General features: G+C 41.5%; 1 protein-coding gene across 1 annotated transcript in view; it reads right to left on the bottom strand.

Annotated features, from left to right (window-relative positions):
- The window catches only part of cfap74 (cilia and flagella associated protein 74), an 88,482-nt gene that overhangs the window by 5,232 nt on the left and 69,545 nt on the right, over positions 1-13,705 (bottom strand). Inside the window, exons 27-32 of the mRNA XM_054780615.1 lie at positions 10,902-11,024; positions 8,190-8,314; positions 1,659-1,793; positions 1,178-1,290; positions 1,021-1,076; positions 714-833 (exon numbers count right to left, since the gene is read on the bottom strand). Of these exons, the coding sequence (XP_054636590.1) occupies positions 714-833; positions 1,021-1,076; positions 1,178-1,290; positions 1,659-1,793; positions 8,190-8,314; positions 10,902-11,024 (672 nt within the window). The remainder of the gene's footprint in view (positions 1-713; positions 834-1,020; positions 1,077-1,177; positions 1,291-1,658; positions 1,794-8,189; positions 8,315-10,901; positions 11,025-13,705) is intronic.

The following is a 13,705-nucleotide window of genomic DNA, read 5'->3' as shown; positions in this document are numbered from 1 at the left end:
CCTGTGGTCTTAAACTTTTGATGAGATGATAAACAACCTATTGGATTTTTTTGGTTTTTTTGTTTAAATTACAAACTCCAAATTGTTTTTGTCTCACTCGACCTTCTTGTTTTTGCATATTGTAGCTCTACTTAAAACCTCAATAAGATCCAAATGTGCAAAATGCAAATTCTAGCAATTTTTCAACTGGTTTTAAGATTTTGATCAGGAGTGTGTGTATGTGTATATATGTATGTGTGCGTTTGTATGTACACATACGTATGTATTAGCAATTGATGTGATACAAAGAGGGGGTAGGATTAAATAAGCTCTGCTTCTTCCCACTCCTTTTCGGACATGTGAAACTGTGACTTGTAACATGAAGCATTCAATGTATGCTGTATGCATGTTCGAAATAAATTAAACCATAACCATAACCTCGTCTTGCCACACTACCATCCATGCTTGAACTTCTTTGGTACATTTAAGAACGAGGTGGAGGCGGTTGGTGTTGGATCGGAGTGGCGTACAGTGTATATTTGAAGATCATCAGCAAAACGTTGGAAAGATATGTTGCGATTTCTAAAGATGGCTCCCAGGGGAAGTAAGTATAAATAAAATACGGTAGGCGCCAACAGTGAGCACTGTGGCAGGACACGGTTCAGAGGAAATGCAGTTATAGGTGTCCTGGATTCTACTGGGTGTAAATAACACAGTTCCAACTCTTAACATACCCTTTTTTCCAGCGTTGGACAGAAGGCCAATACCAGAACGTGGTTATCTCCAGGTGTTATGACTCTGAGAGAATTAAGAAGTGAAAAGGGGCCGTATATATCCAGCAATGATGACCTTAGCTTGAAAACACGCAAAGAAAAACAGTGGTGACATGTTAGCCTTGGATGAGAGTCACAACAGCAGGAGCTATTCACGATTGAATACATGGCAGAAAATAAATAAATTAAATAAAAAATGTAATATTAGCAATATTATTATAATAATAGACACTTTCAACTGCAATTATTATTGATAGTAAAAATATACCTCCAAAGATTCCTCTGAAATGTTCTGGACTCCAACTTTTTTAATCACTCTCTCTCCTAAAAATTAGAGGTCCCAAAAGCATCGTGTAAATTGAACACACAACACTACATATTTGGGATTCATTTAAAAAAACAAAAAAAACCCAAATGGAACTCACCTACTGCCACTTGCTGGAAATCTAAGGCATAATTTCTGATGTTGTTGGATGTCACCACTAGAGGAGGCTGTATAGCAGGACACTGCAGCTTCAAGTAGAGTGTATTGAGAGGACTGAGGGCATATGAAATGAAGGAATATATCAAGAGTGTGAATTTTATATAATGAACCAAAAAACACTGTTTTTGATATTGATTCTAGCATGTTCAGGGCCAGCATGAGTACACTAAACAAACACACTGGACAAATGCAGTCACAAGAATCAAACAAATGAATATTGTTTGTATCTCCTGCGACGATGAGTACCATGTTGGCAATAAACATCCATAAAACTATAGGTTTTTCTTATTGTACTTATGTAACACACACACTAATGTAACACATTTTTGCTCTGAATTTTAGATGATGTATAGCAATACATGAATGTGTCCTCTCCTCTCCTGTTTCTGCTGAGTGAATCAAACCTTGGTGCAGTGCGTTACCTCCATGTTGGCTGAACCTGCCGATCTTCCGCTGGGGGGTCGCCATCTGACACAAAGCAGGAGATAGTGTACTCATTGTAGCGTGGGGTGAAGGAATGCAGCAAAGACGTCCTTGCCTCCTCAAACTTCTGAGATCTAGGAATAAGAATCCAGCAGAATAAAAGGATGGCAACAAGCTCACTTGAATTCATTTACCCATATTGCCAAAAAAGGGATAAAATACCTTTTCAAACCACATGCAGATGCATACAATTCAAGGCACAGTGTTTAATATTCAACATACATGACCAAAAATTCAGAGAAAACCAAGAGTACAGTCCCTCACCACATTCCATGGTTCAACTTTTGTGGCTTCAGTCTATGCTATGATGGATTTTCAAACATATATTAATATGCATATTTAACCCAATTTTGCATGTTTCTTTGCCTAAACTAAGCATTTCAAAGCACAAAATAAACAGTCGTCTCACTCTGTCACCGCGTTTAAAAAAAAACAAAAACAGTTTGAACACTGATGCCGTCTATGTTGCCACTTTCACTTGCTGTCTTCAGTTTTGTCTGTGAAAATATATGTGAAAATCCTGATTTACAACCATGTGCAAACTACTGCTAACATTCAGTCATTAGATTTTGCTAGAAAACATTACAAATATTATGGAATCTAAGTCCAAGGCCAAGCATAGAGAAGGAAAGGAACAGCTCATTATCCAAAGCACACCACGTGTGTCAAACATGGTGTGCGTTGTGGCATGTACAGTATAGCTGCAAAATTCAGAATTGAATTGAGAATGACCTCTCAATTCCAATTCGGTTCTTGAATTTGAATTGCGGTTGCAAACAAAAAGCAGAACTGCAATTCAAAATCGAATTGCACAAGTACAATTGAAATTCCATGAAATTCATGATGCATAATTAAGGTGTATGTAACAATGAAGCTTTACAGCATATATTTAAAACATGCATTTTATACAAATATTATTGCATGGACTTTATGTGCACAATCCTTCATTATAGTAGATAGCTGAGTATAGTCATTGTTTTTTTAATCACAAATTAACATTGAAAACCTAAAACAGATCATTAAAATTGTAAAAACCTTCAAATTGTTGGCTAGAAGGGTAGAATAGCACTTCATCTCCCAGCATACCTTGGTACACGGTACAACTACAAATTCTGCCTTACAAAAATGATAATGCTCACGGAGGTGTTGATTGAATATCATGACAGTTTCAGAAGAAGAGTAAAGTCCAAACTGGCTAGTTTTTACATTCCATTATTAACAAAACTTCTTTTTACGCTTGTATGACAATTAAGTATGTTAAAATAATGACAATGCACCTTTGGCAATTGTCTTAAAGGTTGTTATGTTGTTTGTAGGTTTTCATATGAACAGTATTAATGTCAGAAAATGACATGGCGCCTATGTTTATTGTCTTAAAGATGGCTTTAAAAATTAAAATTGGCATTTGTATTGGTTTTATGTTTTAACATTAACAGTGATTAACACATTTTTACACTGGTACAACAATTAAGTATTAGTATAAAAAAATAACAGGGAGCTTTTTTTGTTTTTTTTCAGGTTTTCATATTAATAGTTAATTCAGAGGGGTCCAAAGTGTGGCCCGGGGGCCATTTGCAGGCCATTTTTATTGGCCCGCAGCACAAATAGACCAAAAAGGCACAATGTTACAATAGATGAATGTGAAATGCTGATGCTAATAGCTAATAACAACAAAATGCCTTGTTTTTGTCAATTGATATGTTAGGATTTGTGTGCTGCTCTGCTGTCTCTCTCTCTCTCCCTGCTGCAGCGCACCTCCTACCACCGAGTCCTAATTGGCACACCTGCAGCTCGTCTGGAAGACGCTCCTGATAAGCAGCAAGCTCCTGCAGCGTGGTGCCAGATTGTTCTGTCAGGTGTAGGCCCACGGCCGGAACTAAAACCCCAGGATGCGAGAGCCGCTTGGTGATGTAATACTATTTATTCCACACAAAAAATGCAGAATGCAAACAAGGGAGCAAAAATACAACCAAGAAAGGTATACAAAAAACTCAACCGGAGAAATCACGGGGAAAAAACACTAAGGCTAACAAAAGGAGCAACCGAAAACGGGGAGCGGTAGAACGGCAACACTAAGACTAGTCTAATAAGGCAACAATGCAAAACACAAGGCAGGCCAGGAAACAGAAACAACACACTGCGGTAGGCAAGTGTAGGGATAAAAAACAGAAGACGCAGCGTAAAGCTGAGACGGAATGCTGAATGAAGCAACGAGGTAGGTGTAGAGCCTGAGTTGTGGTGAAGGTACGCAACAATCTGGCACCACGCTGCAAGAGCTTGCTGCTTATCAGGAGCGTCTTCCAGACGAGCTGCAGGTGTGCCAATTAGGACTCGGTGGCAGGAGGTGCGCTGCAGCAGGGAGCAGAAAAGAGAGAGAGAGAGAGAGCAGAGCAGCGCACAAATCCTAACATGATATAATATATTTTTTTAAAGCCTTTTTACAGAATTAAAAAATATTGTAAGTGTACCACCACATCCTTTGATTTCTCCGTATGCGGCCCTCGGTGGAAAAAAGTTTGGACACCTCTGATTTAATTTATTTTGAATCTCCTGTCACAAGATCTTTTGAGATTAAAACTTGAAAGGATTTCTCATTCAGAAAGAAAACTGTCTCGCGGGCACTCCAGGGGATTATAATTGCTTTATCCAAGTCTTTAAAATGGCTGTCCAAACATTTGGAGTACACTCGTCAAATAAATTGATGATAATTATAAATATTTGGAGGTTTATACTAAAGCTGGTTTATACTTTGATTTCTTATAAATTGCTCAACTTTCCAACATTAAGGAGTATGCTTAATGTTAAGAGTCTGTTAGTGTCATTTGGAAGAAAAATGCATATTAAAAGTATCTCATTCTCACTGATATGTGATGAGAATGCATTTCTCTAAATTGCATTGAATTCAATTCCACTTCCTGTAATTCAAATTCAATTCAACATCCTGTGGGGCGAAGTCAATTCAAAATTCTAATACATCCATTGAGTTGAATTGAATTCTGAATTTTGCACAGGCCTGCTACAAATAAAACATGCTCACTGATGTTTACAGTGGCTCCCCGCACGTTTGTGCTTCAGCATTCACGGCCCTGCAAACTGGCACAGATTTGGTCCAAAAAATCTTTTTTTTAATTTCCATTTTTGTTCTCCAAAAACAAGCTATTTTTTTTGCGCAGAAAACACATCTCATTCTCCCTAAGTTGGTAATAATGTGATACAAACACTGTGAAAAAACAAAATTTTTAAATATTTATGTCTTTATGCTGCACTGACTGTTTTTTTCATCAAGCGGTGAGATTGTCCTTGAGCGCACAATAGTTGCTGTGAGACGCAAAGTGAAATATATACATACAGTGGTGTGAAAAAAGTGTTTTCCCACTTCCTGATTTATTATTTTTTGAATGCTTGTCACACTTTAAAGTTTCAGATCATCAAAAAAATTGAAATAGTAGTCAGTGACAACACAACTAAACACAAAATGCAGTTTTTAAATTGCACTTTTTATTATTAATAGAGAAAAAAAATCCAAATCTACATGGCCCTGTGTGAAAAAGTGATTGCCCCCTAAACCTAATAACTGGTTGGGCCACCCTTAGCAGCAACAACTGCAATCAAGCGTTTGTGATAACTTGCAATGGGGTCTCTTACAGTGCTGTGGAGGAATTTTGGTCCACTCCTCTTTGCAGAATTGTTGTAATTCAGCCACACTGGTGGGTTTTCAAGCATGAAATGCCTTTTTAAGCTCATGCCACAGCATCTCCATAGGATTCAGGTCAGGACTTTGACTAGACCACTCCAAAGTCTTCATTTTGTTTTTCTTCAGCCATTCAGAGGTGGACTTGCTGGTGTGTTTTGGATCATTGTCCTTCTGCAGAACCCAAGTTGGTTTCAGCTTGAGGTCACGAACAGATGGTTGGACATTCGCCCTCAGGATTTCAGGTAGACAGCAGAATACATGGTTCCATTTATCACAGCAAGTCTTCCAGGTACTCAAGCAGCAAAACAACCCCAGACCATCACACTACCACCATATTTTACTGTTGGTATGATGTTCTTTTTCTGAAATGCGGCATTACGTAATGGGACACACACCTTCCAAAAAGTTCAACTTTTGTCTCGTCAGAGTATTTTCCCAAAGGTCTTGGGCATTATCAATATGTTCTGGCAAAATTGAGACGAGCCTTAATGTTCTTTTTGTCCAGCAGTGGTTTTCGTCTTGGAACTCTGCCATGCAGGCTGTTTTTGCCCAGTGTCTTTCTTATGGTGGAGTCATGAACACTGACCTTAACTGAGGTAGGTGAGGCCTGCAGTTCTTTGGATGTTGTTGTGGGGTCTTTTGTGACCTATTGGCTGAGTCTTGGGGTAATTTTGGTTGGCCAGACACTCCTCTCAGAGAGGGCGCAAGCCTTGTGTAAAAAGTTGACATTTTTTCGGGTGTCCCGGAAGGTAAACCCCACAAAAAGTGATGATCTATTGTACTATTGATGATGTGATTGCTGACAGCATTGTGGGGGTGTATAGGACTATACTTTCAGCTCCCATTCAGCTAAATGCTACAAAATTGTGTGTTTTGGAAGATTTACAAAAACTCTAAAGTTTTGAAATGCAATTTGTATTGTGCTTCAGATACTAGAAACAATGTATTCACCATATATAGCAGGGGTGCTCACACTTTTTCAGCCTGTGAGCTACTTTTAAAATGACCAAGTCCAAAAGATCTACCTCCTGCTATACACATAGAAAATATATATTTACTGACTGGATACATACAAGTATGTACTATATGTACATTGTACATACACAGTACATATCGTATATCATATGTATATCGGCGTGTTTGCACTTTTTCAGCATGCAAGTTATAAGTCGACATGATATATCCCAGCCATCCTCTACCCCCCTCTCCATAACTGATGATCAGGTGAGAAGTCAGCTCAAGAAGATCAAGGCAAGGAAGGCCCCTGGACCGGACGGCATCAGCCCTAGAATCCTCAAGAACTGTGCTGACCAGCTCTGTGGAGTTCTCAGGCACTTGTTCAATCTCAGCCTGAGCCTGGAGAAAGTCACGGCCCTATGGAAGACCTCCTGTGTGGTCCCGATCCCAAAGACACCGCGTCCCAAGGAGCCTAACCACTTCAGGCCTGTTGCCTTGACCTCTCACCTGATGAAGACCATGGAGAGGATTATCCTGCAGCACCTGCGACCCCTGGTGGGCACTCAGCTGGACCCCCTGCAGTTTGCTTACCGGCCTGGGATCGGAGTGGACGACGCAGTGATCTACCTGCTGCACAGATCACTGCTACACCTGGAGGACAGCGGGAGCGCTGTGAGGGTCATGTTTTTTGACTTCTCCAGTGCCTTTAACACCATCCAGCCGTCACTACTCAGAGTGAAGATTGAGAGTGTGGGAGTAGACCAACACCTGACTGCATGGGTTATAGACTACCTCACCAACAGACGACAGTATGTGAGGCTCTGTCACTGTGTGTCTGACATGGTACTCTGCAGCACAGGTGCCCCTCAGGGTACGGTGCTCTCCCCTTTCCTCTTCACCCTCTACACCTCGGACTTCACACACAACTCCACACAGTGTCACATCCAGAAGTTCTCCGACGACACAGCCATTGTTGGTTGTGTTTCAGAGGGGAATGATCTGGAATACAGGACGGTCATCAGGGACTTTGTCAGCTGGAGTTAGCTTAACCAGCTGCAACTCAACACCAGCAAGACAAAGGAGATGATCATTAACTTCCAGAGGAAAACATCTCACTTCACACCGGTGAACATCCAGGGTGCGGACATAGAGTTGGTAGACAGCTACAAATTCCTGGGTGTTCACCTTACCAACAAACTGGACTGGTCCGTCAACACCCACGCCCTCTACAAGAAGGGCCAGAGTCGCCTCCACCTGCTGAGGAGATTGAGGTCCTTTGGTGTGTGCAGGACTCTCTTACGGACCTTTTATGACTCTGTGGTGGCCTCAACCATCTTCTATGCTGTGGGCTGCTGGAGAGGGGGCAGCACAGACAGGGACAGGAGCAGGATCAATAGACTGATCAGGAGAGCGAGCTCTGTCCTGGACGGTCCTCTGGACTCCGTGGAGGAAGTGGGGGAGAGAAGGATGTTGGCTAAGCTGACATCCATCATGGACAACACCTCTCACCCGCTACATGACACTGTGGGTTCCCTGGGCAGCTCCTTCAGCAGCAGACTGTTACACCCACGGTGTAAGAAGGAGAGGTTCCGCAGGTCCTTCATACCGACCGCTGTCAGGCTCTACAACACCTGCACCACCTGAACCATGTTGTAGTCACTATGTATTCTTTACACTGTACTCTTTACTTGCGTATCTTGCTTGCTGCTGTAACAAGTGAATTTCCCTGCTGTGGGATTAATAAAGTACAATACATACATACATACATACATACATACATACATACACACATTACACCCTGCTATTTGGTCACTCTTACCCTGCTTCTATGTTGTCAGGAGGTGGTGTTTCTATTGGGCTCACAGTTTTGGATGTGTCTGACAGCTTGCTGCTTTTAGACAATTTTCTCCCTTTGCTGCCATCCACGATGCTCTCCTTTTTAGTCTATATCAAAACATTCAGAAAAAGAATTAGACAAGGGGTGTCCAAAGGGGTGTCCAAATGAGGCCAGGGAGCAGCTAACTTTTTTATTGGCCCGCAGCATATTCTAAAAATACAATTAAACAAGAAAACCATAAAACAGCAAAAACTGAAACAGTAGACTTTGTTACCTGTCATACAAAGCTGAGATGCAGGCTGTTTTTATATGCAGTATATACTGTATATACACCATATTACGCATGTGACAAGATATTGATATGGCAAACTTGTGATATTTAACCTAACTATGAATTATCAATGTGTTCTCGCCGTGTATCATTTATGAAAATGAATTTATATAGCCACTGTAAACTTCTTTCGTCGCTTCTCATTAGTGAGTCGAGTCACTATTTTACATGTCATCCAGTGGGTGCTCCTTGCCCGAGTGGCTGAAGATTGGGCCGAAGTCACAGAAGAAGAAGCTTCTTACTTTGTCCTTCTTCCCCACTCTGTTTGAAACACTTTCTTCAGCTTAAGTTTACAATAAACAAATTGGAGGCTAACCAGTTAGGTCTGTAACTTGCTATGCTAGTGGCAGCCATCTCATGTGTCCCTGCAGTGACCCCCAGGCTGTGCATTACACTTGCACAATGTAGCGTAAACAAAGACTAATCGGAGTGTAGAGGTGACTATAGGGGTGTTATTTCATGTCTACAGGGCTCTAAAGATGGTAAAAAAATATTTAGAAAGTCATAAATAAGTTTTCTATGGTCTACAAAATTACAAAAATATTCAATGTATTAATATTAAATCCTACCTCGTGGAAATTCACTTATCGGTCCAATTAAACGAGGGACGAGTGTACTGATATTGTCCAGCACTTCATTACCAATATTGATTATCAACAGATACTAATACTGGCAGCAGCTCTTCTCTCATACTAATATCAGGTCACATGTTATATGATAAATAAACACATGATGATTCTTTTACTGCGATGCCACTGGATGCATTTAAAAAAAATTTAAAAAAGGTGCAAAACGACAAATATTGTAGTATGCAATACAAGGTACACAAAAAGTGCCATAATATTATCATCATTTTAAACATTCTGTGTAAAAATCCTGACCCATAGTTAACGATTATAACATATTCTACTACTATCAAAATACAATTTGGAAAGTTGCACATTTATATGTGGCAATAACATCTGTACAAGAAGAAAGTACAAAATACAATCAGTAAAATTATAAAGTGGTTATAAGTGGGTACCGCTGGTTGCTTCTTGTCATATCACACTAGCTGTGTGTGACTGGGTCATTTTTCCTGAGGTATATTAGATTAGAAGTATTAATAATAAAATGCTTGACTCCACCATCAACCCTTTACAGTCATTTGAAATGACCTATTTACAATCAGAAGGCAAAATTTGGAAATAATTACAGATCGTGGACATACTTAGCTAGCAAGCTTTGTTGCACTGTGCAGTACGGCGCAGCGTGATGAGGACTCAGTCGTGCGCCGATATCAATATCAGCAAAAAAACCCAATACCAAAATGATACGATAGCTCATTTTTCTGCCTGTATCGGCCAATGATATCAATTGGGCAATATCATTGGGCATCCCGAGGCACAGCTATTGTTTACTAGTACTACACAGGAAGCTGAACAGCTTGTCAACGAGAATTGTGTTTGCTCAAACCCAGGAAAACATTGCCTCTAGGGTTTTCGCAGAGAACTGCAAGTTATGCGCTTACCCCACCCCGAAAATAAAGGATAAAGACGTTGTTAAGAGTGTGGGCGTATTGACTATGCGATAGCATAAACAGTGGCGGGCGGTGCATTTCGTAATTGGGCTTTCAGTGCGGGCTTATGCACCCACTCACTTGTAAGCACTAGTCTGGAAGACTTCCAGTGGAAGTGGCAAAACAAACCCTTTCCCAAGCTGAGACAAAACTGGCTAGTTTAAGAGTTGGTCCACCTCTCCTTACAATCTCTAGCTTTTTCGGAAAAATCCGCCTTGAAGGAAGGAAGGAAGGAAGGAAGGAAGATAGATAGATAGATAGATAGATAGATAGATAGCCGTTATTGTGTGCAAAGCGCAACAGTTGTTTATTGGTGTTTAGCAAGCAGCTTTTGGTGTGCATTTCCGCCACCTTCTGCTTGTTAAACTTTGCTTTGTTTTGCTCTGACCAACCAATCACTGCTAACTCTGAAGGCCCTGGGCAGATTAGATTGACATGGCAACAGATCTGAAATCTGATTGGATCTAGCATACACACACATACAGTACTGGAAGCAGTGCAGCCATGACATAAGCTACAAAATGAAAATAATAGTTTGTGAAGAATAAATTCATACAATTTCATGAAACAAATAGTCGAATTGCAGTTGTAAATGTAGGTAAGTGCTAGGCCAGTACAGAAGCTTTACTCGCCCTGACCACCCGCCACTAAGCGTAACGAAGCCTTAACTAAAAATGGCAGATGACGCTGGCATTCATTGACTTTTCTGTGGCCCTGGGAGGACACTCCTGGCTTAGACCTATCACCTACATTTTGACCATGAATCTAAATATGTGTACCACCCTAAAAGAGAACAAAGTTGTACCTCATCGTCAAAGAGTTTTTCCTCCTCAGTGAGCTGCTTGGCTTTGAGGAGGAGACGTTCAGCCTCTTCCTTGATGTCCTCGTCTTCCAGTTTGGGTCTGAAGGTCACATGGACCAGACATCTCTGTAGTGCAACAACAAGGATGGTGTAGAAATTTGTAAGATAATAATTTGTTGAAACTTTATTGCAAGACCCAAAGGTCTATATTCCTATATATAAAAGTACACTACAAAAACACAACACAAAACACACATATAATCATTGCTGTCCATAGTAATTAGAATAAGTACAGGCATTTGTTCCAATGTTTCCAAAAACAAGAGGAATACCTTGTTTCACTTTGTAATGGCTCAATCAAGGCTAATATCATTACATTTTTTTAATCAGCTAATTGCTGCATACATTTATAGATAAAATATCTACAACACAGCATGAAAGCTGGGAACATTGCTAGTTACAAACACATGGCTGGCACTGGTCCACCTTGGAGCTGGTGCGAAATTCTGATTGTGTCATTAAATGCCACCTGAAGCTTATTCATTTTGACTTTACTGTAACTGTAAACAAATGAGCTGTATAGAGTGGAGTACAGTAGGGTCTAAAAAGGGCTATCTTAACATCACCTGTACACATGCGAAATTTACGTGCCAGCATATTGGCCTGTGCATACAGTTTACAGCACTGGCACTGCACATCATCATCATCACATAAATCATCCTGAATAATATGACCCAAATATTTTGATTTTGTTCACCACATTTACTGTTGATTTGGATGAATATGCTTCTGCTGTTACTGGCTACATTAGCACATGTATAGAGACTGTTACCACCACCAAGTATTACAGAAAATACCCTAACCAAAAACAGTGGATGAACTGTGATGTAAGGGCTAAGCTACGTGCTCGTTCGACTGCATTTGTCATGGGCACCGCTGATGACTACAAAAAGGCCAGATATGACCTGAGGAGGTCCATACGGGAGGCCAAAAGACAGTACAGACAGAAGCTGGAGGGCTACTATTCCACCTCAGACCCTCGGCGCATGTGGGCGGGGCTCCAGCACATCACAGACTATCGACAGCAGAGTAGCGTAGCCACGTCCAGCCAAACCACACTTCCAGATGAGCTGAACGAGTTCTATGCCCGCTTTGACACCCAAACTTCTGATGAGCAGAGAGGGTGGCTGAACCTGGGGAGCACACAGGACGCACCTCTCATGGTGACATCAGCTGATGTGCGCAGGGTTCTAAACAAAACAAACCCACGAAAAGCAGCAGGCCCAGACAACATCTCAGGACGTGCACTTCGGGTTTGCTCATCAGAGCTAGCTGATGTGCTTGCTGACATATTTAACCTGTCGCTTGCACAAGCATCTGTACCGACCTGCTTTAAGTCCACCACCATAGTGCCCGTACCCAAGAAGAGCAACGTGACCTGCTTGAATGACTATCGCCCTATAGCACTCACTCCTATTGTCATGAAGTGCTTTGAAAGAATAGTCATGACCCACATCAAAAAGAGCATCCCGGCGGCAACTGTGGACCCTCTACAGTTTGCATATCGCCAGAACCGGTCCACGGATGATGCAGTCAACACTGCCATCCACACAGCCCTTTCTCACCTACAGGGCCAGGACACATACGTCAGAATGCTATTTATAGACTATAGCTCTGCTTTTAACAGTCAGCTCCCACAAACTCACAGATAAGCTCCTCACACTTGGCCTGTCTCCCTCCCTCTGTAACTGGGTGTTTAACTTTCTCACAGGCAGACCCCAGTCAGTCAGAGTCCACAACCGCACATCCAGCTCAAGAATTGTGAGCACTGGGACCCCACAGGGGTGTGTGCTGAGTCCACTCCTCTACACGCTCTTCACCTACGATTGCGTGGCCTCCCAGAACAACACCAGCATCATTAAATTTGCGGATGACACTACAGTCATCGGCCTGATCACTGGTGGTGTTGAAACATCATACAGAAGAGAGGTGGCGGACCTCATAGCTTGGTGTCGTGATAACAATCTCCTTCTCAATACAGATAAGACTAAAGAGATGATCATCGACCCAAGAACAAGGGAAAAGGAGCCGCATAGACCCCTGTTTATTGGTGAGACTGAGGTGGAGAGGGTGAAAACCTTCAAGTTCCTTGGCACACACATCAGCGAGGACCTCACCTGGTCTCACAACACCCAACAAATTCTGAAGAAGTCCCAAAGGAGACTGTACTTCCTGAGAAGACTGAGGAAATTTGGCATGTCCACCAAAATCCTGAGTTGCTTCTACAGATGCACTATCGAAAGTGTCCTTACCGCCTCCATCACTGTTTGGTACGGTAACTGTACAACACGTGATAGGAAGGCACTCCAGCGGGTGATCAAGACCTCACAGAACATTGTTGGGGCAGCCCTCCCCTCACTGCAAGACATTTATACATCTAGAGTCCTACGCAGAACACACAACCTCATCAAGGACAGCACACATCCACAACACTCATTATTCACACTCCTACCGTCAGGCAGACGCTACAGGAGTTTGAAGTCCAGGACCACAAGGCTGGCAAACAGCTTTTACCCACAGGCCATCAGGCTTCTCAATGAAGCACTCAGACACGCCACACGCAACACACACTCATAGCACTTTATTTATTTATTTATTTATTTGTATTATTTACTTGCATTAATGTCTCTTCTGTTGTTGTTGCTTAATTTCTTGGTATTTATGTATATGTGTTTATGTTTCTTATGTTCTTATTCTTTCTTGTGTTTTTCTTTCTTTTCCTTGGGAGAATGAACAGAATAAGATTT

Source organism: Dunckerocampus dactyliophorus, chromosome 1 (assembly GCF_027744805.1).
Source record: "Dunckerocampus dactyliophorus isolate RoL2022-P2 chromosome 1, RoL_Ddac_1.1, whole genome shotgun sequence".
NCBI classification, from domain to species: Eukaryota; Metazoa; Chordata; class Actinopteri; order Syngnathiformes; family Syngnathidae; genus Dunckerocampus; species Dunckerocampus dactyliophorus.
This window is presented reverse-complemented; position numbering and strand designations above follow the sequence as displayed.